At 47.7% G+C, this 27,946-nt stretch overlaps 1 protein-coding gene across 15 annotated transcripts in view; it reads right to left on the bottom strand.

Annotated features, from left to right (window-relative positions):
• Positions 1 to 217: 217 nt before the first annotated feature.
• The window catches only part of GTF3C2 (general transcription factor IIIC subunit 2), a 58,981-nt gene continuing 31,252 nt past the window's right edge, over positions 218 to 27,946 (bottom strand). For 9 of the 15 annotated variants that reach the window (XM_078611112.1, XM_078611156.1, XM_078611104.1 and 6 more), the window contains 8 exons: positions 11,474 to 11,603; positions 10,358 to 10,502; positions 8,592 to 8,753; positions 8,022 to 8,109; positions 6,773 to 6,901; positions 6,015 to 6,176; positions 3,752 to 3,859; positions 218 to 1,712 (listed from right to left, as the gene is read on the bottom strand). In XM_078611112.1, the coding sequence (XP_078467238.1) occupies positions 1,551 to 1,712; positions 3,752 to 3,859; positions 6,015 to 6,176; positions 6,773 to 6,901; positions 8,022 to 8,109; positions 8,592 to 8,753; positions 10,358 to 10,502; positions 11,474 to 11,603 (1,086 nt within the window). In that variant the 3' untranslated portion in view covers positions 218 to 1,550. Of the gene's footprint in view, positions 1,713 to 3,751; positions 3,860 to 6,014; positions 6,177 to 6,772; positions 6,902 to 7,608; positions 7,691 to 8,021; positions 8,110 to 8,591; positions 8,754 to 10,357; positions 10,534 to 11,473; positions 11,604 to 19,042; positions 21,837 to 27,946 lie in introns of those variants that run through there. The other 6 variants (XM_078611146.1, XR_013587813.1, XM_078611175.1 and 3 more) reach the window with 6 other exon arrangements.

Raw genomic sequence — 27,946 nt, 5'->3', positions numbered from 1 at the left:
CAAACATAAAATGACTTCAATTCCCGCACTCGAGTGGCTGGATAAGCCTGGGCGCTGTGCTCACTACAGCAAGTCGCTAACTCAAAGGGAAGTAACCAAAAGATCTGGTTAGGTATCGTAGATCCGAAGATATTAAACGTTAAAGATTTTAAAGAATATACACGGACAACAGGGCAAGTTGAATAACAGTGTGTAAAAACATTGCGTGATACTGGAGTATAGTGGAACCCTGTTTATGGTCACATTCCTTCTGCTTTGTCGCACGTCTCATATTTCACAAAACAAAATCCGTGGCCATCACAAAGCATCTCACCACGGTGACGTCGAGAGGCCGTGCACTCAGTGGCCTCTGAACAAAACAAAAGAGGCAGAGTCAAGTGTCACAGGCGCAAGAGGGAAGGGAAAGATTTGATCCTGGACTCGGACACCTTAGGCAAGGTCGTTAATGGCTGAGGAGGGAGTCTGTGATGATGTTTTTTACTCTGCGAATTAAGTTTTCAAACAGTGCTCATCACCTCTAAATAAAACGATGCACGCTTCAACCCTTTTAAATGCATATAAATGTCACGAATGTGAGAATGACTGCTAGGATCATTTTAACCATCATCGCCGAGTTAGAGCGATGATCATGAATTACAAATGTGCACGCGATCACTCTCTCATTGGAGGCCTCAAGCCGGGAGGGAGGATTACAGTCTGTTCTCTTGTAACGCCTTTTCAAAACGCAAATTGGATATAACACAATGAATGTACGAGGAAACATTTTTTATAACGCGGACGCGAATTATATATAAAGCGATGGAGCGAACGGAACGTCGCACGAATAGAAATAAGCGGTCGCATGGCTGCCTCGGCATAGCATCGCACAAGGCGGGATGCTGTTGGATGCTTTCAGATGCTACACATGCGGCTCAGTCTTTGTTCAGCCTGCGTACGTATCTCACGTGTTATCGCGGACAGTTTTTACCATATTACATATTATTTACTTTCACGCGATTTTTCCACAACGCGGTGCTGTTCAGGAACGCAACTACTGCATTATAGGAGAACGGACTGTATTGCTTGAATAGGAGCGAGGAGAGGGCATGGAATACGAGTCTCTGGTCTGACCCAACACAACACACATCTTTGTGCAATCTGAGATTCCTCAAATCCACAATCGATTATCAACGAGGAGCCCTGCTGCCACGAGGCATGCGACCGTTTCTCCAAACTGTGTTTGTAACGCAGCTCCCACGTTGTGAACCACACGTCCCAATTCCTTGTTGTCAATATGTACTGTGTGTATGTACAACTTCTCTCGCACCACTGTACGTAGCCAACCGTGCTCATCGGAGGTGCGGGGGGAAGGACAACAAACTAAACACAAAAATCAGTTGTAAAGAAATGTGTTCGATCTAGATTTAAAGGTGCATAGGTCCAGCGGCTTCTTAATATCGGAAGGGAGAACGTTCCAAACGGCCACAGAAGTGCATCTGAACGCACGCAATGCGGTAACCGTCTTTAATATGCAAGCTTGCCCTCCTTTATTTACAATTTCCAAGACATTTTTATATTTCCTTAGTGGACTCTGAAGCAGTTGATTGGCAGGCTTCATTTGGTGGGTCTGTCAGCACAGTATTCATGGCAAACACATTGTGTGCCCGAATAATTCCCGAAAAGCCAGCTGACAGTATCCAAACGTGGGCATCAAGGTTGGGATTAATTCGAACCTGCAAGAAGAAAAGAACAACATTACATAGGATTTAATGAGTGAAAAGTTAACAAAATATATACTTATGGATATATACACATACAAAGACTCCAACTTTACATTTGGTAGAATAACGTGTAGAGGCAAGTATTGTATCTTTTAAAGCCAGCATGATACAAGTCTGTAGTTTGGCCACCCGTAATCTCCATTGTAATAGACATCACACCAGGCACAGATATCAATTATCAATAGTTCCAAGCGCCAAAATCAAACCTGAGTCTCTGGGGGCACAGCAATGTACACAAACAACTCCACATACATGAACGTAGAGACAAATACTCTCTGTTTATCCTCACGGAACTGAAATGTATGTCCTGACAAGCAGCCAAGAAGATGTGGCAGGAGACAAAATGTATGAAAAAATCTGATCGGCTTCAAAGAATTATAAGATATAACATCATAATGGGTGACTTCAATGCAAATATAGGTGAAAAGCAGTGATGGGAGGATGATGATTGGTAAATTTGGTATTGGAGAAGAAATGAGAGAGGAAAATGTCTATTAGGTTATGCGGCCAGAAGGGACATGAATGTGATGAACGTTTTTTCCCCCCAATGAAGTCATCTAGAAAATGGATGTAGAGGAGCCTAAATGGAGAAATTACAAATATTATTGACCGGATTCTTACAGATAAACCTCAGGTTTTCAAAGACATCTCTGTACCCTAACCAACAACACGGCAACGGTTGTAAATTCCGCCAGTGCAATTCTCTGTATGGCCTCCCCAAAGCCCTAACTGCCAAACTCAACATGATGCAAAATGCCACTGCAATACTTCTCAATCGTAAACGTGACTAGATCGTCCCAATACCCCCGATCACCTCCTCTGGCTCCCAATCCAATCTCATATCAACTTCAAGATTAGCCTCAATATTTTCAAGATCCCCCATGGACTTTATTAACTTTTTCAGTCAGTCTCATTCTACTCCCACACTCTCACACTCCGCTCTAGCAAGCAGCTCAAGCTTTCTGTTGAACCCCCCCCGCTCCCCCATTCAGTCTGCTCAGTCAGGTCACCTCCTCCCTCTGCTGGTTTGGAACTTTCACCACCAGCTGTCCGTGCTGTTGACTCACCGCTCCAGTTCCAATCCAGGCTCATTCCCCCTCACTATCACTGTTTCTTTCACTATGTAAACAAATAAAGAATAATGCTCCTATACCACCATTCTCTACAACATCTGGAGATGCATTTATATGGTATATCAACTATACTGTGTGGTTATTACACTTCCAACGTTTACAAAAATAAATCCAAGCTAACAGACAAATCAAGTCGGTTAACATCAAACATCGAATTCAAAAGGTACAAGAAGATGACTCAATCCTCTTGAGAGGCAACATGACGGAATGCATGTTGCCATGAGCAACTATGGAACAGTCAACGCTGTAGTGGACGGCACCAATCGTAGTCGGGGGCTCAGTAAAAAAATTAACAGAAAGAGCAGCCATGTAATTAAGTTTTTTTTTATTTTACCAGGTATGGCCTACTCAGCTATATAGCTCTATTTCCGAAGCGACCTGGCCACAAATTATATCTCAACAAAGTGGTTTATCACGTGGAAATTTATAACAGTCAAATACTCTAAACACATGTTGTGTTTCTAAATGTGGAGGGAAAGACTGGAGGACCTGGAGAAAAATCCACGTCACCAAGGGGAGTCTAACATGCAAACTCCAAATATGAGTCAGGGTCGGGAGAGAACCCACGACCTCCTGTATACCAGGCGAGGTAGTTAACATCTCCTAGCCACCGTGGTCCCCCAAAGTTCAAAGGTCAGAGCACCAAGCTGGTACCGTGCAAATCCTGGGTGCAGATCAGGGCCGCCGCCGTGATTGGACTCGTTTCTCTACACAAGTCCCAGAAACACATTTCTTCCAACACAGATTAAAAGAAAAAATATGCAACTGCACTTTACCAACCTCTTGATCTGTAGCTCAAGCTATCTGTACCTTTAATTTTCACCCTGTCTCGTGACCGAGCCACTGTCGGTGTCTTACCTTGTGAATGCCCGTAATGGGGAGCTTTCCTTCCAAGGTTGCGTGGTTGCTGCTTGTAAAATTCATGTTTTGAAAGGGTTCTCGGTTATTGGTATCATCAAAACACGTCTGCAGCACAAAAACACACGGCAATACGTGATTCATCTGCTTTGATTCATTACATCCTGACTTCAAAAAAGCACTTTGCACAAATATTCAGCGACAATGCATTGCTTATTGATATTAAAACAAAACGTAACATTTGTATAGGTCTGAACCCTGTCAAAATAAATGTTATTTTTTTCCATCTCTCTACCCATGTGACACCACACGTCTGCGTCTCTCTCCCTGCCTCTCTGTAGCAACCAACATTCGTGTTAATTTAGGCGATGCAGCAGAGCAGAATGTCTAAAAGTACATGGATTCGACTGTGGACATGTTTTAATGTCTCACCTCTCACGTCTCACTTATGTTTCCCACTCTCTTCCCGTTACGAGAATACCTCGCTTAGCGCAAGCCCACAGAACGCCAGTCTCGTGACAGCGCTCTTTGTCCTGGATGACATTTTTAAACTAAAATAAATGAAATCTAAATATCTACAAAGTGCCCGACGAGTGAGAACATGCAGCAGCGTCGGTCGAGGACACATAACTATGCCCCCTCACTCGCTCAGCCAATCACAGCGAAGCATGCCAAGCCACCCAGACCCCACTACCCGCGATTCTATTATCACAGTTCGTGGTCACGACTGCATTGTAAAAAAATATATCTTTTGTTATTACTGTACATTTAGCCAGGTAAGATCTCATGAGACCAGGAGTCTCAGGCTTCACCTAAAAGTGCCATACTGTCAAGATGTTAACTACCTCGCCTGGTATACAGAAGGTCGTGGGTTTGATCTTGACCCTGACGATGCCTATATATTTGAAGTTTGCATGTCTCTCTCCCCGTGATAGCGTGGATTTTTCTCTAGGTCCTCCATTTTTTCCCTCCACATTTACAATCAACGTGCGTTTAGAGTATTTGGCTGCTATACATTTCCACGTGATAAGCCACCTCGTTGAGCTATCATTTGTGGCCAGTTCGCTTCTGAAAAAATGGCTATATAACTAGTGGGCCTTACCTGGTAAAATAAAATAAATAATAAAATATTCCTCACCAGATAAATGTTGACTGAGGGCATCACTAAGACCCGGAGTGACTGCAGCAGCTCCTGCAATCTCGTCTACCACCGCTAAAACTACAAACAATTTTTTGTTATATTACCAGGTAAGGCCCACTGAGCTATATAGCTCTTTTTCAGAAGTGACTGCTGCTTTGGAGTACAGTAGAATGCACTCGTGAGTACAGTACATACTAATGATGTTAAAATACATTTTATTCTTATCTACTGTTTAACACGGAGGCCTTTCGCGGCCAATATCATCCACAAGAGGTTTTTTTGGGTTTGATCGTGTAAATAAATGTCGTTAAAACCCGCCACCACCCGACACAGCTAACTAGTAAGGGTTGTCACGTAAACAGAACATGCCAGTTCGTCACGAGTACAGCACACCAGTGTGCTGGAGAGCCAAGCCACAACATTTACAATCTGAGCACACGTTTCGCTAGTAATTACGAGCTTCAAGCGACAGCCAAATTACTAGTGCTACTAGTGACGACTGCATCATTAGCTGTGATGGAGGTTCGCTGGATCAGCCTGGGGCCGCCGGATGATGGCAGCCGGATAATCGCATGCTGGATAATCAATTATCCACTGTATTACCGATACACCAATGAAGCCCTCATATATAACAGCGTTATTTCGTATGTGGTATACAGCGGTATAATGACCCCTATTTTAGCGCCGGATTGATAGCGCCGACTTCTCCTCCAGGAACACATTTTGAGCGCCAAGCGAGGTCTGCCTGTATGGTCCGGAAGTGGAATTCGGGCCGCTGGAAGCCAGTGGAGGGATCCGAGCGCTGGGGTGATGTTTCCGTTCGTGGCTGTGAGTGAGAAGCCTGGCAACGGCATTCTGGATGGTTTGGGAGTTGTGTGGATGATGTATATGGGGAGACCATCGTGGGGTGAGTAGCAGTAACCGGCATTTGTTGAAGGCATGGATACAGATATTGTCACCTCTCTCTTATAACTCCCCTGAATAAATGTATTATCTGTTATATTTCACCCGAGTACAATTTTCTCCATTCATCTTTCTTGGAAGTGACTGCTTGGCTGCCACGCAAGGCAATGGGTGAGCAGCAGAGCCATGTGATGATGATGGATGTGCCCAGGTTCCTACCAGGTCAGTGTCATGAAACACGACTGTATACTTGGACAGGTTTCCATCCGTTGCCACCACTGTCACATTTTGCTCATTTAATGTAGAACTGGGCGGACTTGCTTCCTCCCGATGTCCTTCCTCATTGCAAGGGACGTCTTTCAGCTGGGTTGCGTACACTGGCTGTAAAGAGAGTATCACTGTAGGTTTCATCACTATTAACATTATCCAACTACGGGTGGCTAGGTAAAGCATAATTTGCTCAAATAATAAAAATTAAGCATCTCTCTTGTCAATGTTAAAATAAACCACACTGCCTTCAACAACACCAATGAATAATAGGCCAACGACTTAAAGCAAAAACCCTTCAGAGTAAAGACAGCCAAAAGCAAACATCCTTCTCTTTAGAGAATGTGGCACGCACCAAAGGGTGTCTGGAAAATTTTAATAAGGTGTTTTAAATTTGGCACGAGCATATACTTAGGAAACCCTCAATAGTTATTGCTTGTAAGAGTTTTTAACAAATAGTACGAGTTAAATTACACGAAGACGTTTTAGCTGCGAGCAGACGTGATGAATCTTACGTCTTCAGCCTTGGGTTTACGGATAACCGTAATGAGCACCAATAATAAGAGATTCAGTGTTATCAGTATTTAGCCGAAGGGACATTTGCAGCCTCCAAATTCCTATATTGGTAAATCATGCTCCTTCCAGTCACTGGTGTGGCAATCAGAAGCATAATGTTACGTGAAAAAGCTTGGGAAAAACTAGCTGCTTACAAATCTGCTGTAGTAGGGGTGCTTGATGTTGTGTGGGTTCTTCCAAAAGTTTGGAAGAATGGCGCCGATCACTTCTCCCGTGCTTTCTCCTGAAAACACCGCATTCAGCCAGTCCGAGCCCGACACACTCTGAGAAGACACGGATATAGCAAGACACTGCTTGACAACGCCTCTGGAACATTCAAAACATAAAAAAGGACCTTTACTTCCATTAAGCCATAATTACCTTGTTTCCTACCCTTAACATTGTAAATCTTCCTTCAAAAAATATCCTTAAGCAGAATATTGGTGCTGAATACAGCCACATTGGCAAATGTGATTTGTAACTTTTATCCTTAATGCGTGTATGGCGAGTTGAATTTGAATGTGCAATTGTATTGATGGGCACTGACAGGCAACTGCTGAAGACCATCATTAGCAGGAAGTGTTACTACCTAGGCCACATTGCCCGAAACGACCACAAATACCAGCTATTAAAGCAAATCCTGGAAGGAAAAATCGAAGGGAAAAAACGACCAGGACGGCCAAAAACGACATGGCTCAGTAACATCAAAACATGGCTACAATTAACAACAGCACAAACTCTACACGCCGTGCTAGACCGGGACCAATATCATCGTGAAGTCGCACACGCCGTTAGGCAGCACTAAAGAAGTATTGATGGACTACTGGGTGTTGTTTTGGTGTGGTCTGTTGTTGTTGTTTTGCTGCCTTTCCCAAGCTTGCGTTTAGTGTTGAAAAATCTGCAAGAATGTATGCACTTTTGCAATTTGTACTAGAATACTTTATGGATTTTTATTTTATTTCTTTACTTATTTTTATGTGATGAGCTTTACCTTTTTTTCTATTTTGCACTCCGATCCTGTTGTTTTATTGTTTGTTGTGGTACATTTTTGACCCCGCGCCCCTACTGGACATCTGTGAAAAAGAGCTTCATTGCTCATCGGATTCCTCCTCCTGCAGTCTCAATAAAGAGTCTGATTCTTATAGACGAAGCAAACTAGTGAACATTTACTATTCAAGAATGTTCCACCGTATGTAACTAAAGTGTACCAAAAACCAGACAGTGACTGCTTTCACCATTTCCACAGGAAAACAAATGTGGGGTTGAAGGTAAATAGCAAAAAGAACGTACAAGTGTGAGACAAAAGCGCGAACTTAGCTTTGCGAGGCGTTGATGTGGGAAAAAAAAGAGGCCTCGATGCAAAAGTTAAAACTCGTTTTCTGAGCATGTGAAATATATACGAACCCAAATCGTTCCCACTCTGGGGTTGAAGAGGTACGGTTTGTATCCCAGGAAGCCATAATCCAGGTAGTGAATGCCATTTACTCCATATCTGTAACCCAAATTCACAAAAAAAACATTGTGTTCTCAATAAATGTCCTTCGATTATAAAAAAAACAATAAGCATACCAATGATATATTATATGTTTGACATGTTGCCAGGGTTCATTATGCTAAGGTGTGTATTGTAACTTTGATCCTTACCCGAGTGTGGATAGTTAAATTTTTATGTGCCATTTTATTGAGGGACTTCTGTGTGTTGTTTTGGTGTGGGGTCTGGGATTGTTGTTGTTGTTTAGCTGCCTTGCCCAAGATTGCAATTAGTGTTCAAAAATCAGCAGTTTTATGTACTCGGTGAGTGTGTGAGGCCAGTGAGTGTGTGAGGCTAGTGAGTGTGTGAGGCCAGTAAGTGTGTGTGTTAGGCCAGTGAGTGTGTGAGTGGCCGGTGTGTGTGAGAGGACAGGGAGCGTGTGTGAGGCCAGTGTGTGTGAAGCCAGTTAGTGTGTGCGAGCCCAGCGAGCGTTGTGAACTAACGCAGCGTAGCAGTTCTCCTGCGCCACCACGACCCCGCAGCTGTGCAACAGCCACGCGACCTCTGTGTTCTGGTGGCGGCGAATCGCGCTGCTCGGCTCTTCCGCCCGTCGCACATCCCAAAACTTAATCCAACGGTCGTGGCTGGCTGTCACCAAGAAGTTTCTAAAACAATACAGCACGAGATATAACATAAAAAAACACACGCCCGTTAATAATAGTGACTACGTGTAATGTACATCACAAACAAGTTAGTTTTTGCCTTTGTGTACGTTACAACACTTTTGGGTCACTACATTATAAGGTCACACTCATTCACACAAAGTGCTTGCCACAAATGAACCACAATACCTTGCTGATCTCATCAAGCAACATATACCATCACGTGAACTCCGGTCATCCTCTCAGCACCAGCTTTTGGCCAACCATCTAACAAAGACAGTCACCGTATCGCACACTTTCAGATGTGCTTCTGCGTCCGTCCGGAATGCTCTTTCTTCCGATATTAGGACGCCATTGGAGCCGTTCACTATTAAATAATCTTGATTGACAAAACTGAGTTCTTTAAATCAGATTTTTGTGTTTATTTTGTTGTCCTTCCCTCGCACCTCCGATTAAGCACGATTTGGCTACGTGCGGTGCAAAATAAATTCAACATACATACAGACACAATGGCGAACTCTGAATGACGTCAGAGGATTTTTAACGTCCGCTGTGAATCGGTCGTGTGTATTATACAATATGCTTGCAGTGAAAACCAGGACGGCCTGCCGGATTTGAACCACAAATCCTCGCAACCTCTCACCCAGGAGGCAAGCGACGCTCTGAGGGAGGCTCCTTGCCGCTTCGTCTTTACCTTTGCACAACACAAAATGCTCGTCCCATCTGTGCCAGCTGCTAAGGCCTTTGAAAACCGCCCTCGCCACATCTAGCCTACGTAAATCTGCTTCCCAGGGCCAAAGGACTCCGGAGGAAAAATAGTGTAGCACGTAGCACAAGCATTCAATGGAAATCATGGAAAGCTTTCAAGAATGAACCTTTGGGGTGAGGCCCTGACCATCAGCTTGTCGCTGTGCAGGGGATTGGCCATCGATGCCTGCAAATTACTAACCCTCCTTGCAGAGAAATTTGCAGTTCAAAAGGTGAAATGAAATTCTACAATTTAATCCATTTCTTCAATCATCATCATCACGATCCATGGACAGATATCCAGTAGGTGTGCAATGCACATTTTGCATTTTTTTCCACTTTCCTCTGTCTTGTGCCAATATGCTCAAGTAGTGGCCACATCGTTCTGGCACCAATCTCTTATGTCGTCATCATCAAGCCATTCTCTATGAGGTCTTCCTCTCTTCCCGGTTCCTTCCATTTTTCCAAACAACACACTTTTAATTTTCCTGTTGTTATCCATCATACATATGGCGTCAAAATAGAGGCAGTTTCCTTTTTTCACACCGCCTGATGACGACCGCTTGTGTTGCGATCGAAACGTCGTAGTTTTTTGTTTATTTTATTTATATTAATTTGAACCTATCTACGTGACTTTACCGAAAGACTCAAAGAATATAGTTCCTTCTCATCACTGCCTGCATCATCAAGTTGTCTTCTATGTTGCAACGTTTACTCACTTCTACGTTGGGCCCTCTATTGGTCCAGCTTAAGATGCAACATTATCCTTCTGTAGCAATATATTTCGAGGGCCAACATCTTATCTCTGTCAGTCTTTTTTTTACGTCGAAATCTCGCTGTAAGCATTTAAAACGACTTACTTGTTCATGGGACACCAAGCCAGTGACTTGACGAGATTGTCGTGGGCGCTAAACGTGTTGTACGGATACAGAATCACGTTTCCGTCTGGCTTCTTTACACGGAGGAGGCTGGATTTAGTGGTCAAATCCCACAGCCCAACGGAGCCTGAAACGGACCGTAAATAAGGGTAATCTTGCTGCTTTCGCATCAAAAGGAAAATAAAATATCTCCATTCACCCATATCAGCATTTTCCACGACGATCATAGGGCAAGAGAAGTTTAGAAATAACATGTTATTGATGATGTAGACAAGATCACAGAGACAAGATTAAATTGTGATCACGCCAAAATCTGTAGATGTCATTTCACCGCACTTCCGATTGGCACGGTTGGCTACGTATGGTGCGAAAGAAGTTCAACGTACGTACACACACTCACTTCCGCGGGTCATTCTTGTAAAGCAGCTTTAGGCTAAATGTTTCTAATAGGTGTAAAGAAATTAAATCAATCAAACGTCAATAGTTTCCTGCCACATGCAATTGCTGTGGTGACGTCAACAAATTTGTGTGTGTTTCCGTATGTGCGTGTGTGGAGCTGTAATGTGGTGGCTAACGCGCACTGCACTACGAACCCGGCGACCAAAGTTCAATTCCCGCTCACAACCGATAACAGCAGCGAATATTGAAATGGTCCTGGGCCTCCTCTAGGTCGACTCAGCCTTAAATGAGTACCTCGTGCAGTGTGTAAAACATCAGCACTGGGGAGATAAAGGCGACCAGGTATGGTACTGGCCACCCACCCCCTCGTGTGCCTTGTCGGCCTTTATAGGTGCTACTTGCTAACGGCACTTTCCCCAACAGAATGTTGAAGTCTCTAAGGGGGATCTTTGTCTTTGCATTTGACAATTAGTGCGTGATAACAGGCAGGGCAGTTCTGCTGCGTAGCAGACGGAAACAAAGAAATTACCGCTTAAGGAGTCAAAACACCGAAACATTCTTGAGTGGAAACGTTCAAATTGTAGATTTTGCTTGCCAAAAACTAATAATTTTGCGCGTAAAAAAATTTCTGCAGCGTTGTGTGCAATGAAATTTTCCCCGAATGAAGCGGTATAAGAGTAACGAAGCAAATAAATGTACCGTCATAAAATCCGACAGCCAAATGAGAATGGCTCTGCAATGGTGACCAAGCCAAGCAAAAGCAAGCTCCATTTGTTGAAGAGGCTTGTAAATTTACAGAGCCCACCTCCAAGGTGACCACCGGTTTGACCTGTTGAACGACAAAGCTAATTATTTGGTTCAAAACATAAACAATGTGAGCGTGGATGCGCGAGAGAGTGCGTGTGCACGTGTAATGTGGGGAGCGTAGCAATTCTGGCCGTCGCCTGATGATGCTGGTTGTTGTAATGACCGGTGAAACGTCACGGTACTCGAATTGTAAATGTTGTAGTGGGTTTACTCTCCAACACAACGGTGTGCTGAACTAGTAATGAATTGGCACGATTTGTTTGCGTGAAAAAACTTACTAATTGGCTGTGTCGGGTGGTGGCGGGTTTAACGACATTTATATTTACGCAATCTAACCCAAAAAACGTATATTATGGGTAGTGTAGCGGTTAGCGCACTGCGCTACGAACCCAGCAACCCGAGTTCGATTCCCGCTCACAGCCAACACTGGTGACGATTATCTGAACCGGTCCTGGGCTTCCCCTAGGTCGACTCAGCCTCAAATGAGTACCTGGTGCGGTGTGTAGTAAACATCGCCACTAGGAATACAAAGGTGGCCGGGCGTGGTGCTGGCTCAGCACCCCCTCGTGTGTGGAGCCGGCCTTTATAGGTGATCGCTAACAGCACTTTCCCCCAAAATTCTGTTAAGGCTAAACAGGGGATCTTTGTCTTTGCATGTGTAAAGAATGTGTATCATTATGTTTAATGTTGTACAAACATAAGTGTAGATTGTTCTGTTGTTTATCTATATGTTTAGGGTTACCATTCTGTGGGTGCAGTACCGGCCCTAGAGGGGCACGGTGTTTGTGGAGTGACATCGCTGGATGGCACCATGCTGTAAGTGCAGTGCCGGCCCTAGAGGGCACGGTGTGTGTGCCAACCTAAGAGGTCGGGTAAGGCCATGGCACTCTGGTTGACCTGGGAGGACACGTGATCGGTTTTAATGACAGGGGGGCCCCAAGAGGGGGCTAGGAGGGTCATGTGATTGGAACCCAGGTTCTTCCCGATGATTCTGGAAGGGGGGCGTGGCCAAGGGCGGAACCGGCCACGCCGCAGAGAATATAAGCAGAGTCCCGAGAGGAATTGGGGTTGTCCGTCCCGGGGAAGAAACCCTTCGTCTACGATCTCCATTCTACAAGTCTTCCAGCACGTGGACTCGGGCAGTATGTTGTTGGTCCTGGGTCCGTAGTAAATAGTTACTCAAATAACCAGTGTAGTTAGCCAGGGTGGTCACCACGCTAGGGAGTTGTGTTGTTAAGGGTGAAGTCACCCCACTTTGTTGGAACTAAATAAAAAACTTAATAAGAGTGCGACTCAGTTGAACCCACTACACATGTTTATAAATGTGGAGGAAAAAAATCCACGCGAAAACAATGATCAGCCACGGCCGAGGTATTGGTCCTACCGTGGTTCAGATCTGCCTTATGTTCACGAACACGGTCCGAAACATGCCGCTTAGTTTCCCCAATGTAACTACACAGCTTAGTTTGTAGACGCCGGGGTATTGCATGTCAGAGATCACATCCTTCACAGATGGGATCAGATCACAAATTTTATGTACTGTGTTAAATCGAACCTGGATTTTGTATTTGCTCATGATTTTGGAAATATTTTTAGTGACCCCTGCTATGTATGGCAAGGTGATGGTTTTGATTGGGTCCTCAGATGGTTCTTTTTTAAGGTAATACCAATCGCCTTCACACTGACATCTGCTGCTGTCACTTCTCCTAATGCTAAACGGATCTTGTTCAGGGCTGGCCTAGCTCTGATCTCAGAGAAAATAAAATTGCTCTGATTTGAACTAGACAATTTAGACAAGACTCTCCTGAAATCACACTTAAAATTGATGGAAACAATGTCTACATCTGATTGGGAACATGTAGATAACATGACAGCCTCTTCAGCTGCCTCAATGTCAGCTAAATGCAAAGATAACCGTATTTCCAAGTTCAACCTCCTTTCTAAGAAGAAGCCAGATCCACACATAAAAAAGTTAGATGTGGACAAGATTGTCATCAATCATAGTAACAGTCCAATTTCAGACAGCCTAAAATCGGTTCTAGCCAAAGGGTTGAATTACGCAGTCACCCCTAAACACATCCCAGTTGATGATATCATTGCCCAGGTCGACGTAGCTCTTCAGGGTTTGGGACACAATGCTGCAGACGTGACAAGATCGGAAATCGCTGCAATCCTCAAAAACGCTAAGACACCTATTAGCAACATCAGTAAAGATGAGCGCTTTGAGCTTTCTCAATTAAAACAGAGAGATGACATCGTCATCCTCTCAGCCGACAAGGGCAATGCCACAGTCATCATGGACAAAACCACATACAATAAAACAAATTCAGGACCTACTTAATGATGGCAAATATACCAAAATTAAAAGAGATCCCACCAACCGCCTCGTTACGAAAATCAACAATATCATCACTGATTCGACATCTTTGATCGAACCAACCAAGCGGGTTTCCTTAAAACCCTCTGCTGCTAGACCACCCAGATTGTATGGCTTACCAAATATCCATAAAGAAGGCACACCACTCTGCCCTATCGTCTCCACTGTTGTGTATATGCCCCCTTTTTTTTAATATTATTTTTTTAAGAATTATTCTGCCAACATAGATAATATCGTTTTTTAATAGACACGCGGCAACGTGGGAACGAACACGCCCCCACACTTCCACAGCTGCGCATACCTCATATCAAAAGACTAGAGGACATGAAAGGGGGCAATAAAGGTAATAAAAACTCCCCTAATTTCACACAACAGGAACAAGGGAGGGGGGAATTGCAGGCGGGGGGGGGGTCAGGAGGACATCCTTTTGTTAAAAAAAAAACCTTTGATAAATACAAAACCAGGCCACGGAATATATAATTATATTCTTAACAAAGGAAACAACATTGACGATAAAAAAAACACAGACGGGTTTTGAACCATGTTAGATAAACAAATTACCAACTTAGCCATGAAGAGTAAGCAAACAGTATCTATCCTTACTCCAATTGAAAACCAGACTACAGTCTGCACCAGAGTCGCGATTCATCAATTGTTAATTAAATACGGACATTATTTACCTTAAATAATTTCTACGCGGCCGGGCCGAAGCACCAAAGAATAATTATGGCTTGAGTCGCTCCAAAACAAAATTCCTAGCCAGGATACCAAATTAAATAATCACAAGAAGTCAAATAATAAGTACGGAATTAAAGTGGATTCCCTCGGAGAATTAAGGGCGGGGAAGCCTCTCATAATCAACCAAACGCAACACCCCATGAGAAGCGAGCAACTCACGGCCATCTTTGTCTTCCCGAGAGGATCTCCACACAAACACGCCAAAAGCCAGGAAATGACACCAATAAAGCTCCGGGCAATGGCTCAAAGGAAATTAACACGTCTTCGGAAAATAAATAAATAAGCGCATGCGCTGGGTGCTCCCACCGTGGAAACAACCGTCTTTGTCTCCCCGCAACACGGACAGCAAAAATTGCACACGCGAGCAAATAACATTTCCATGGGAGATCGGGTCACGATAAAACATCGTGAACATGGTTTCGGCATAACTTGGGCATAATGGAACCAAGCAGCAAATAAGTCGCATTTCAACTTCCAAACCAAAACAACTTAAGCTGTGTGAGACAAAAGATATGATCCCCGAGCAAGGGAGGGAATAATTAAGCTCGCTTAACGCGTAGGTTTTCGCGACAAATATTATTCAGTAACAAAAACATGGATTCGAATATTTTTTTTTTATATATAACTCGACGCGAATCATCAGTCTGGCTAATGGATAACTTAGGTGGCGCCGTCACGAGGCCCCCACCCCCCCCTTCCAGAACGACACACAGCTGTGTCTTCAAAGCTAATAAACACACGGACGGACACGCACACGACACACACACGGACACAGATGGTTCACACCCACAGAAATGTTTTATGACAGACTTTGAACAACTCGGGAAACTGAGTGGAATTTCCAGATATAAGCCAAGGAAAAATCCATCCAAAGCAGATCGTCCGGGCCACGGGCTCCACCAAAAATCGCCAGGGCTTCGGCCCCCATCTCGTCACGGGGTGTCGGCCCCATCTCATCTCAACGCCGACAACGAAGAAGTTTTCGTCATCCAGAATGACGAGGTTCGCGGGGTAGCGACGTGCCGCTACAAGCCGAGGTCTGCACCACCTGAGAAGAATCGCTACCCTGAGTCGCCGAGCTGCGAGTGAAGCCAACAAAGACGCCAACGTCCACCCTGCCACGAACGAAGCATCGCTCCTCATCAGAGTGACGGCCAGCGAACAACCCGCAGGAAAGGCGGAGATCGCCAAGCGAGCAAAGCAGAGAGCGCGACGCAGTGGAGAAAGCCTGGTCAAACGGCTGTGAGGAGGAACACAGCGCTGTTGAATGCGCCGTGTGTCTAATACACACCCAGATCGACCAGCATCAACCAAAACCGACTCGTCATCCCGCCGTGGAGAAAGAGAGTCAAAGTCTTCCGAACGAGCGCCACCGTCAGAGCTGCAGAGAGGCGCCATCGCGCCGTCAGCTACCAAGTACCGCCAAGCGCCGCCGCTCACCTTGTAGCGGAGAAAGTCTCGGCTGCAACTCGCACGGACAGAGGTCGCATCGCTCCCCACATACAGACTCAAGGAAGCACAGAGAAAATCTTGTCAAACCAGTTTCCTTTGTCATAGAGTCTCCCCGAAGCATTAATTAAAACAGAGCCAGATTCGCTCTCCCACACACACGCCCTCACCCACCATTATATCAAACATTCCGTTAAAAGGATTTTATACTTGCCGATGAATCTATTGATACTTTCGCCTCTGGGATACAATAAGTGCTTTTTATTACCGCAAAATGAAGTGTGTCATGCTTGTTTTCAAACTCGGCCAGTTGCCGATTGTGATCGATACAAAACGAACTAATGAGATGCCTGGTGGAAAGGTAGAGGTTACGATTGTTAGGAGGGTTTTTAGTCATTCAGTTCGTTAAATGCATAATGTCGCAAATGCATAAGTGTTTATTCATTCATTTTAGTCAAATGCATAATCTCGTAATTGCATAAGAGTTTTAGTTATTCATATGAGTCAAATGCATAATCTCGTAATTGCATAAGAGTTTTGGTTATTCAATTTAGTTGAATGCATAGTCTCGCAAATGAAGAAGTATTTTTAGTTATCCATGTTCGTTAATTGCATAATCTTGCTCATGAATTATGGACACATGTTTAACCTGCATGATAGAATGTCACATGCTTGTTAGAATAAAATTGTTATCACAGAAGCATATCGAGTGTTCCTTCCAAGTCCATGCAAAACTATCTTATTCTTGATAACTGTATCCTGTGATGAGATATGAAAATGGAGACCTAAAATATCATAACACACACTAGGATAATCGGTAAACGTTTAATCGATGATAATCGTGTTATCCTGATTGATAACTCTGGATAAACGAAGCTAAGCTTAATTATCACAACTGCACACATTAACATAATCGCAAGCATCCGCATAAATTACTACAATTATCTCCGTGATTATCATAATTTATGCATATAATTACTCACACTATCATAATTTATGCATATTAACTCACACATTAACATAATTAATGTGATTTGCGCATTTTTCGGAAAATTATTAATTTGTATTATTTTCATCAAAATTTCATAACCCAACACATACAACACCACCATTGACTCACCCACGTACAAACTGGCCCGATTTATGTCTGAGACCTTACAACCATTCACTGGTAAGACTACCTCAGCTGTACTCAGCTCAGCTCACTTGGTATCGTTAATAAAGGACATCTCACTATTTCCAGGTGATTTGCTCATTAGTTTCGATGTGGTCTCTTTGTTTACCAAAGTTCCTGTGATTGACACCATTGCAATCATTGAAGATTTGGTCCAACAATGACTTATTGCTGATGTACCGGCCCTAGTGAGACACTGCCTCACCAACACTTACTTCACCTGGAATGGAACATTCCACAAACAAGTTGAAGGTACAAACTAGACTTGAAGCTTTCGTGACTGCAGGAATAACTCTTTGGTTCTTTTGGTAAAGTAATGTAGAAATAAATTAAATTAAATAATAATAGAATACAACGTTTCGATTGCAACACAAGCAACCATCATCAGGTACAAATGAATGAGAAAACAAACATAGTAAACTTGGGAATATAATGCAATACAACACAGAGTCGGCCAACACAACAGTCAACACCTCACCTGGTTGAATATGTTCTTCCAAAGATTGCTAAATTTGAGAGACAAAACATAGACACGGAGACACACAGACACTGTTTGTCTCTGTGTGAGTCTCTCTCTGCTTGTGTTTCTGTCTGTGTGTCTCCGTGTCTGTTTTCTCTCTCTCTCAAATTAAGCAATCTTTGGAAGAACGTAATCAACCAGGTGGAGTGTTGACTGTTATGTTGGCCGACTCTCTGTGTTGTATTGCATTGTATTTCCAAGTTTACTATGTTTGTTTTCTCATTCATTTGTACCTGATGGTTGCTTGTGTTGCAATCGAAACATCGTATTATATTATTATTTTATTTCTTTCTACGTGACGTTACCGAAAGAACCAAAGAGTAAGTTGAAGGTACCCCAATGGGTTCTTCCTTATCTCCAGTTGTAGCCAATGTTTTCATGGAAAAATGTGAGACAGATGCCATCCAGGCATCCACTCTACGTCCGCTTTGTGGAAGAGGTACGTAGATGACACGTTCGTCATCTGGCCACATGGCCGACCAGCTCTGAACCAATTCCTCAACCACATCAATTCCATCCACTCAGCCATCAAATTCACCATGGAGGTGTAAAAACCAACCGTTGGGAAAGAACCATCTGAGGACCCAATCAAAACCATCACCTTGCCATACATAGCAGGGTCACTAAAAAGATTTCCAAAATCATGAGCAGACACACAATCCAGGTTCGACTTAACACAGTATGTAAAATTCGTGATCTGATCCCATCTGTGAAGAATGTGATCCCTGACATGCAATACCCCGGCGTCTACAAACTAAGCTGTGTCTGCGGCAGTAGTTACATTGGGGAAACTAAGCGACATGTCTCTGACCGTGTTCGTGAACATAAGGCAGATCTGAAACACGGTAGGACCAATACCTCGGCCGTGGCTGATTATTGTTTTAATGCGGTAGGCTCCCACGAAATATATTTCTCTAAAACGAAGATACTTTGCAAGCCCACTGGCTATCCACAAAGATTTGTTCATGAAGCCATCCATATAAATAGACACAATTTCAACCCAGAAGATGGGTACAAACTGAGCAATCATTGGAAGGACGTTATTAACCAGTTTAAGTCATAACTGGCTGTGATGTCTCTATCCTATCTCCCGATGTTAGTAGTTATTTTCGACTCTCTGGTGTTACATTAACAGGTTAAATGTCTTTACATTAACAGGTTAAATGTCTCACTAACACAGCCACCGTTGCTCGTTTTCCTCGATGTGGCGGTAGTTCTGCGATCTTACATTGACATGCTAATCTCTCATTTTAACATCACTAGCCCTGCCCACTTCGCTTATGACCCTTGCTCTACATCCATTTCAAACCTTTAAAACATCCTTCCTCAGCAGCTTTCCCCTGATGACGATTGCTTGTGTTGCGATCGAAACGTCGTAGTTTTTTGTTATTTTCTTCGAACCTATCTACGTGACTTTACTGAAAGACCCAAGAATATATGGGAATGTTTTAGTTTTTTCTGCCTTGCCCAAGCTTGTTAAATTGGATTTATGTAATAAATATACTGTATTTATTATGCAAGTTCGATATTATATGTATTTACATTTAGTGACTTGCTTATCATGTTCTCTATTTTGCACTCCTTATCGTGTTGTTGTGTATTGTGTTGTTGTGACTTGACGACCTGATCATACTGGACATCTGTAAAAAAGAGATTCATGGCTCATCAGATTCCTCCTCCTCCAGTCTAAATAAAGATTCTTATCTCGATTTGCTGTGAAGTAGGGCCATTGCTTAAAACGTCGCTGCTTATTATTTTCTATTTTCTTTCAAGGCACCATTACGGACGAACGTGGTGAGCGGTGGCGACGGTGCATAGTGGGGCATAGAGAGGCCTGGGAGGGTCAGAGTGAGCGAGGAGTGGGTTGGGTGAGGGAGGAGTGAGCTGTGCGAGTGAGGCGCTGGCTGGGTGAGGGTGGCTTAGGCTGAGTGAGGGAGGAGTGGGCCGGATGAGTGAAGCATAGGCTGGGTGAGGGAGGCGTGGGCTGGGTGAGGGAGGCGTGGGCTGTGTGAGTGAGGAGTCGGATGGGTGAGGGAGGCGTGGGCTGGGTTTGTGAAAAGTGGGCTGGGTGAGGGAGGCGTGGGCTGGGTGAGGGAGGCATGGGCTGGGTGAGGGAGGAATGGGCTGGGTCTGTGAGAAGTGGGCTGGGTGAGGGAGGCGTGGGCTGGGTGAGTGAGGCGTGGGGCAAATGAGGGAAGTGACACACGAGGTAAACAAGGCGGGCGAGCGAGACAGAGGGAGAGGTAGAGACGGAGTGACTGAGACAAGAAGCAAGCAACGCAGAGGGAGACAGAGGCGGGGAGAGCCACACGAGCTTGACATGAAGTCGTGGGTATGTGAGGAAAGCTCAGAATGGGCCAAGTGAGACTCGGGCCAAATGAAACGTGGGCTAGAGTGAGCTGCGGGGCGAGGGAAACATGCAGCATGCAAGTTGAGAGTGACGGATAGCGCATTGCATGTGATGTATTGGAATGACGGCAGGAAACCACTTGACGGGTAGCACACTTTTTATTAAACCTTGACTTTTTTTCGATTTAAAGCTTTCGTGACTGCAGGGATTCATCTTCTTGGTTCTTTCGGTAAAGTCACGTAGAAGGGAAGTAATAAAATAATAAAAATAAAACATAATAAAATGAAATAATTCTCACGACGGCTGCTTGCGTTGTAGCCGAAACGTCGTGAGAATTATTTCATTTTATTATGTTTTATTTTTATTATTTTATTACTTCCCTTCTACGTGACTTTACCAAAAGAACCAAGAAGATAAACCTTGACTTGTCACGATACAACGTGTGGTCACTATTCCTCTGACTACACACACTTCACTTGACACGTGTGGTCACTATTCCTCTGACTACACACACTTCACTTGACACGTGTAGTTACTATGCCTCTGACTACACACACTTCACTTGACACGTGTAGTTACTATGCCTCTGACTACACACACTTCACTTGACACGTGTAGTTACTATGCCTCACACTGCATTCCGCCCCGTAACGTCCGTGGAGCCTACAGGCCCACCCCAGCTTGGGCGTGGGCCACAACCTCTGAGTCCCAAGGGCCAGCCCTCTCACGGACGCTCGGCCCCGGGTCCCAGGGTTCCGCCTCTGGGTCACACAGAGCCCCGGCCCCTACAGGACAGCGGGACTAGGTACCCCAGGGCCCTATCTCTTCCTCCTCCGTCTTCAGTCTTCGCTGGTCACTCGCTCTCCGTGCGCCTGTGCGCACCACCTTATATAGCCCCCGCTCACGGGAGACGGAGCGTATGCGGACCTCGACGTGAGCATCCCCCTTAGTTGACCAATCCCCGCGCGCTTGCCCCAGGATCCCATCGCTGTCAGCGCGCGTCACTCATACCCAACCAATCACTGCCTCATAACCCCCGACCCCGCGCTGACCCGATCCTTCACCGTCAGCGCGCGTCACCAACACACACAGCCAATCACTACGCGCTGGCACACGATCCCTACCCCAGCGCGTATCACCACTACATCACCCCCTCCCACATAGCTCGCAGCCGGCCCGGCTGCTAAACAACACAACACAACGTCAACACAACAAAAACCCCACCCCCCAGTGTGCCCCGTAACGCAACAACAACAACACAACGACACAACACCCGACAACAACCTATGTACAGCCCGACGAACAACACACTAAAAGCAAATCCCAGAAAATGAACGTGTCCAGTGTCTCTGTGACTAGTGATCCCTCCCCCCTCCGCTCGCTCCTCCACCGGGGTGATAGAGCGGTCGAGCGGATGAGGAACGCAGTGACGAGGTGCTCCGGCCGCATCGGCTCCTCATTCGGTTGGTCATGAAAAGTAGCGCGACTTAGCGTGAGTCCGCCTGGCCGGTCCATCGTATGGGACGGGACGCTGACGACCGTCCGGTGGCTCCGGCAGCCCTGGACGGCGCGGATCGGGCCTGGAAGGACCGGCCGCGCCGCGAGGATCCGGCCGCCGGTGGTCGGCAGCTGTCAGTTCCGAGACACCTGGGAGCGGATCAGGCGGAGACATGTGAGGATCAGGCGGAGACATTTCCCCCCTTGGGTCGTCGGTCACGTCACATGCTCGGCCCTCACGACACAAAGGGAGGCCATATGGAGGCGAGAACGGTTTCAGTCGGGAGGGGTGGACGTACCAACGGCGCTTTCCCCATTTTATTTGAACACACTGGGGGCGTGCAACCCGCACGACCTCCACGGGTCCCCGCCATGGCTTCAACAATTTAGGCGACGTAGCCAAAGGTGCCTGAGGGCAGTGCAGCCAGGCCCTATCGACTGGTTTCCAGTCGTGCACGGACACCTTCCGTGCACGCAACCGCTCGTTGGCAATTCGGCGAGCCCGCGAATTAAGCCGTGCGGCCTCCCGTGTCTCGGTCAGCTTATGAATGTTAAATTTAATATGTTCTGCCAATTTCGAATTTGTTCGTGGTGCGGACAGTCCCAGCTGCGTTTCCATGGGCGGGTCGGCTTCCCGACCATACATCAGATAGAATGGGGAAAATCCCGTTGCTGCATGGGGGGCCATTCTATACGCGGCGAGGACCCCCGGGACCTGCAGGTCCCAATCAACATGTGCCTCACACACCTGCTGGCACAGCATAGAAGTCAAAGTCCCGTGGAGTCGCTCCACCATCCCGTCTGTCTGTGGGTGGTACGGGGAGGTACGTAAATTGCTCTTGTAGCAATTTACTTGAAAAATTTTTCCCTTGGTCGGTCAGCAAGCGTTCGGGAGCCCCCTTGTCCAGGACGTAGCCCTGGACAAAGGCGTCCGTCACAGCCGCCGCCGATTGGTTGGCGAGTGGCCACGCCATAGGCCACCGGGTAAAGTATTCGACACCAACCAACAGGTACTTATTACCCCTAGGCGTGACTGGAAAAGGCCCCAAAATAGAGCGCAACGAGCTCGTTAGTGCGCGAGATCTGAATAGATTGCAGCGGTGGATTTGATGCCATGGGCGGCGGTTTCCGTCTGGCGCAATCAACACACCCCTTTAGAATATTCACCACATCACTCCCCATCCCTGGCCAATAATAGTCACGCTGAAGCAGAGCAAGCGTTTTGTTTACTCCCAAATGCAAGAGGCGTTCATGTGCGGCCAGGACAACTTTCCCCCGCACAGCGGAAGGCACCACGAGTGCGTGCCGCCGGGACAAATTGTCCCATCTCATTAACAGGCCCTGCTTAAGTACCCAGGAGCCAGTTCGCTCCCGGCCCTCCTCGGGACCCCCCACCCTGCGGCGCAACGCTAGCAGGGAGCTGTCAGCCATTTGGAGACGGCCCCACTCAATCAGCGACAGTGAGAGCAGCGAGTCCTCTCCCTCAGGGGTAGCGGGAACATCCCCGATTGGTGCATCCGCGGTCGCAGCCAACGCCCCCATACTTTCCGCAGCTGGCGGTTTACAGCGCGCCGATCCCATTAAGCATGCACATTTGTGACAAGGCGACAATCGCGACAGGGCATCGGCGTTAGTGTGGCGCAACCCCTTACGGTATGTGGTCGTAAACTGATAGTCCTGGAGGACTTCCAACCACCGTGACAACTGGCCCGAGGGTTGGGCGACCCTCAATGAATACTGAAGCGCCGCGTGGTCCGTCCGGACCGTAAAGTGACGGCCATAGAGATACGGTCTAAATTGCTGTACAAAAAAAAACAATAGCAAGCAACTCGCGACGGGTGACACAGTAGCGCTGCTCCGCCGGCGACAAGACCCTGCTACCATAGGCGACCACCCTTTCGACTCCCCCAACGACCTGTGAGAGCACCCCCCCAATGCCCGTGTTGCTAGCATCCGTGTCTAGCAAGAAGGGACTTGTAAAGTCAGGATAACGCAAGGGCGGGGCACCCACCAAGGCGTCCCGGAGGGAGCAGAACGCGGCCTCCTCCTCTGGTCCCCATCGGAACTTGACTCCTTTTGCCGTTAGAGCGTGCAAGGGTTTTGCAATGGTGGCGAAATGCTCAACGAATCGGCGGTAGTAAGAAGCAAAACCGATGAAACTGCGCATGTCCGAAACCGACGTGGGCGTTGGCCATGAACTGACACAGTCCATCTTCGCGGGATCGGTAGAGATCCCCAAAGAATCGACAATGTGGCCCAAGTATCTCACGGACTTACGAAGAAGGTGGCATTTGGCCGGTTTAAACTTTAATTTAGCCGATCGCATTCGCAAGAACACCCCTCTCAATCGCTGGAGGTGTTCCTCAAACGTTTTACTGAAAACAATGACATCGTCAAGGTAAATCAAGCAAGTATCCCATTGCAAGCCCGACAAAACCAATTCCATAAGGCGCTGAAACGTCGCGGGAGCGGAGTGAAGTCCCATGGGTAACCGGTTAAACTGGAATAGGCCCCCTGGAGTCCGAAATGCTGTCTTAGGTTTAGACTCGTCGTCGAGTGGCAGCTGCCAGAATCCTGATAATAAATCAAGAGTAGAAAAATATCGCGCACCAGACAATGCATCGAGGGACTCGTCCATTCTGGGGAGCGGATACGCGTCAGCCACGGAGATTTGATTCAGGCGACGGAAATCTACGCAAAATCGCAAGGACCCGTCTTGCTTTTTAACCAGCACAATAGGTGCTCCCCAAGGACTGGAAGAAGGCGAAATAATGTCGGCCGCCAGCATATCGTTGACGGCCGACTGAACGTGTTCCTTCTCAGCAGGACTCAGCCGGAAGGGATTTAGCCTGACCAGTGCCGCATCGCCTGTTTCAATATGGTGGCGCAACAGGTCCGTGCACCCAATGTCATATTTATGCTTACTGAACACATCAGAAAATTCTATCAGCAACGCACGCAGCGCACCCAACTGTACCGTTGACAAATCATTCGAGTCCGCGCACAGCGAATCGACCCATTCAAGGTCCTCCCTCACTGGATTGTTCTGCGTCGGGCTTGGATCAACATGCGCAACCAGCCGCTCTTCCGCAGGGACCCGTGCCGCGTGAGCTAGCACAGTGCCCTGCTGAATAACGGCCAGCCGCGACCCAGCGTTTAAAACCATCACGAACGGGTCCTTGTCAGCCCGAACCAAAGTGTGAGCCACCGACAAATCGAGACCTCCGACAGCCCTATTTGAAGGACCCAAAAGCATGCTCTGTTCAGAAGTCTCCCCCACCCATGGTTTCCTCAACCGGAGGGGAATTAACATCTGTGAACCCGGGGGCACGTGCACGGTCTGTGTCGCCAGCGCTTGTATCGTAGCGCACGCCGTCCGAATTTCGGTAGGGTTTGTCAAAAATGAAATACGGCGACCCGATGGTAGTTCAATGCAACGCTGATCGATGAGAATTTTAATGGGCATTTTAGCCAAAAAATCTGTGCCCAACAGACAAGGAACCGCCAAGGAAGAAGAAACGAAAACGGGTCCCGACAATTTGATATCTCCAATGCAAATGGACGCCCTAATCTGACCGACAATGCCCAACGAGCCCCCATTAGCCGCGTAAAATGGCACGTCCACCGGGAGCAGAGGTCGACATTGGACGGGGAGAATGTTGTAAATGAGGTCCGATATAATAGTCGCCGACGCCCCCATGTCCACTAACACCCTGACCTCGACCCCGTCAATGAATCCCGTAACGACCGATGATCCCGCCGACGCAGCCACTATCCTGTGCCCCAACTCCGACCATTTAATGTCCCCTCGGTCCCGCACGAACCCCCCTCGCCGAACCGAATCCCCGATCCCTAACCGGCTCTCCTCCGCCGCAACGCGACGGCCCATGTGTGTCGTGCATGTAGGCCGAGCATGTGAAGCGCCGCGACTTGCCGGGGTTAGTAGGGATGACTTGGGGCCTTGGTCGTCGTCCAGCCGAGGTCCCATGGCGCGCTGACGTGGAGCGCGGCAACCGGACGCCACGTGGCCCCGGAGGCCGCAGTTGTAACACGTGATGAGGGTCGTCGGAGATCTCGGTTGCTCCAGCTTGCGGGCCGATCGCAGAGGCGAACGACCCCCCGACCTCCAGTCCCCCGGTCGTCCCGCGGTGAACGCCTCCTCTCGTGGGCTGATGACTTGGGGCTCGGTGACCACCGGGCCCGGAGCTGAGGCCACGGCAGCATTGCAGACGACCCCCTGTTTACGCTGGAGGACCTCGTGCGCCTGTATACTTCTTGCGACCCGCAAAGAAGAAATATCGACCTCGTCGGCCGTGTTGATGGGGACCCCCAGGTCCTGCGACAACTTGAGCAGTTGCTCCAAGACCATCGCGTCCTGGCCCTCCTCGTCCATACGAGGGAACGCGGCGTTGGCGAGAGCCAACAACGCCGTGCGGTAGGCGAGCGCGGTCTCCGTGTCCGCCTTCCGCCGGGCGTAAAAGTGATGGCGACACGCCGAGGGAGGTCCGTAGACCTTGGCCATGAGACCCAGCGCAGCCTTAAGCGTGGAGCGGTCCGACCTCTGTGCGTACGTGAAGGCCGCGAGCGCGTTGTCGTCCAACATGGCAGGCAGTGCCCGCAGCGCCGTAGCGTCGGACCAGGCGGACATTTCCTGATGCGCCAGAAACCTGCGCTGGAATGCGCCCCAGTCCCCGCCTTCCGCCTTGAAGGCTGACAATGTGGGAAGGCGCTGTTGAAAGATGAAGTCGTCCTCTGCCTCGTGGTTCCTCTCCGCCGCACCGTCGGTGTGCGAGATGGCGGCCCCAATGGCGGGTGGCTGATGGCGGTCCGCAGCGCGCGTTGATGACGTAAGCGGGCGCGCTTGGAGAACCGCCGCCACGTGGTGCTCGCCGTTCCCGCCAAAAGATGTCCGCGCAGTTGAAATGGCGGGAATCGCCCAGTCATTTTGGCGGGAATCTGCGGGGCGACCCTGTTGAATGTCCGCCGACGTCCCCGCTCCTCCCGACGTGCTGATTTCCGCCAGGATGGACGCGGCGGCGAGCAGCAGCTCTGCCAGACGGGAGTGCGCCTCGCGGAGTACGGCATCGGTCCCCAGGCGCTCATCCGGCGCCCTCGGCGGATCCTGCGGCATCGGCATTTCTTCGTCCTCTCCCCCCGATGCCAGCTGGCCCGAGTCGTCAAGGTTATACTCGCGGTCAATCCCGTGAGTCCGACGGGTCTTCCTTGTATCCATGCCTGGAAGACTGTTTCACTTCTGACGCCAGTTGAAGTATTGGAATGACGGCAGGAAACCACTTGACGGGTAGCACACTTTTTATTAAACTTTGACTTGTCACGATACAACGTGTGGTCACTATTCCTCTGACTACACACACTTCACTTGACACGTGTGGTCACTATTCCTCTGACTACACACACTTCACTTGACACGTGTAGTTACTATGCCTCTGACTACACACACTTCACTTGACACGTGTAGTTACTATGCCTCTGACTACACACACTTCACTTGACACGTGTAGTTACTATGCCTCACACTGCATTCCGCCCCGTAACGTCCGTGGAGCCTACAGGCCCACCCCAGCTTGGGCGTGGGCCACAACCTCTGAGTCCCAAGGGCCGGCCCTCTCACGGACGCTCGGCCCCGGGTCCCAGGGTTCCGCCTCTGGGTCACACAGAGCCCCGGCCCCTACAGGACAGCGGGACTAGGTACCCCAGGGCCCTATCTCTTCCTCCTCCGTCTTCAGTCTTCGCTGGTCACTCGCTCTCCGTGCGCCTGTGCGCACCACCTTATATAGCCCCCGCTCACGGGAGACGGAGCGTATACGGACCTCGACGTGAGCATCCCCCTTAGTTGACCAATCCCCGCGCGCTTGCCCCAGGATCCCATCGCTGTCAGCGCGCGTCACTCATAACCAACCAATCACTGCCTCATAACCCCCGACCCCGCGCTGACCCCTGATCCTTCACCGTCAGCGCGCGTCACCAACACACACAGCCAATCACTACGCGCTGGCACACGATCCCTACCCCAGCGCGTATCACCACTACACATGTAATGCAGACGCTACATTACTCAGACTAAAGGGTTTCATACACAAGGCCTACACCAAACATTCGTGTTTATTTGGGGGATGCAGTAGAGATGAATTTGTCTAAGAGTGCAGGGACTATACCGTGGACATGCTACACTAGCGCACCGGACTAAAGCTGTTATTTGTGAAGCCTCTATACACATATGTAAACACATAACCGAAATT

This window comes from Lampetra planeri, chromosome 2 (assembly GCF_965212315.1).
Source record: "Lampetra planeri chromosome 2, kcLamPlan1.2.h2, whole genome shotgun sequence".
NCBI classification, from domain to species: domain Eukaryota; kingdom Metazoa; phylum Chordata; class Hyperoartia; order Petromyzontiformes; family Petromyzontidae; genus Lampetra; species Lampetra planeri.
Note: the sequence above shows the minus strand (reverse complement) of the source record. Positions and strands in the feature narration are given on the sequence as shown.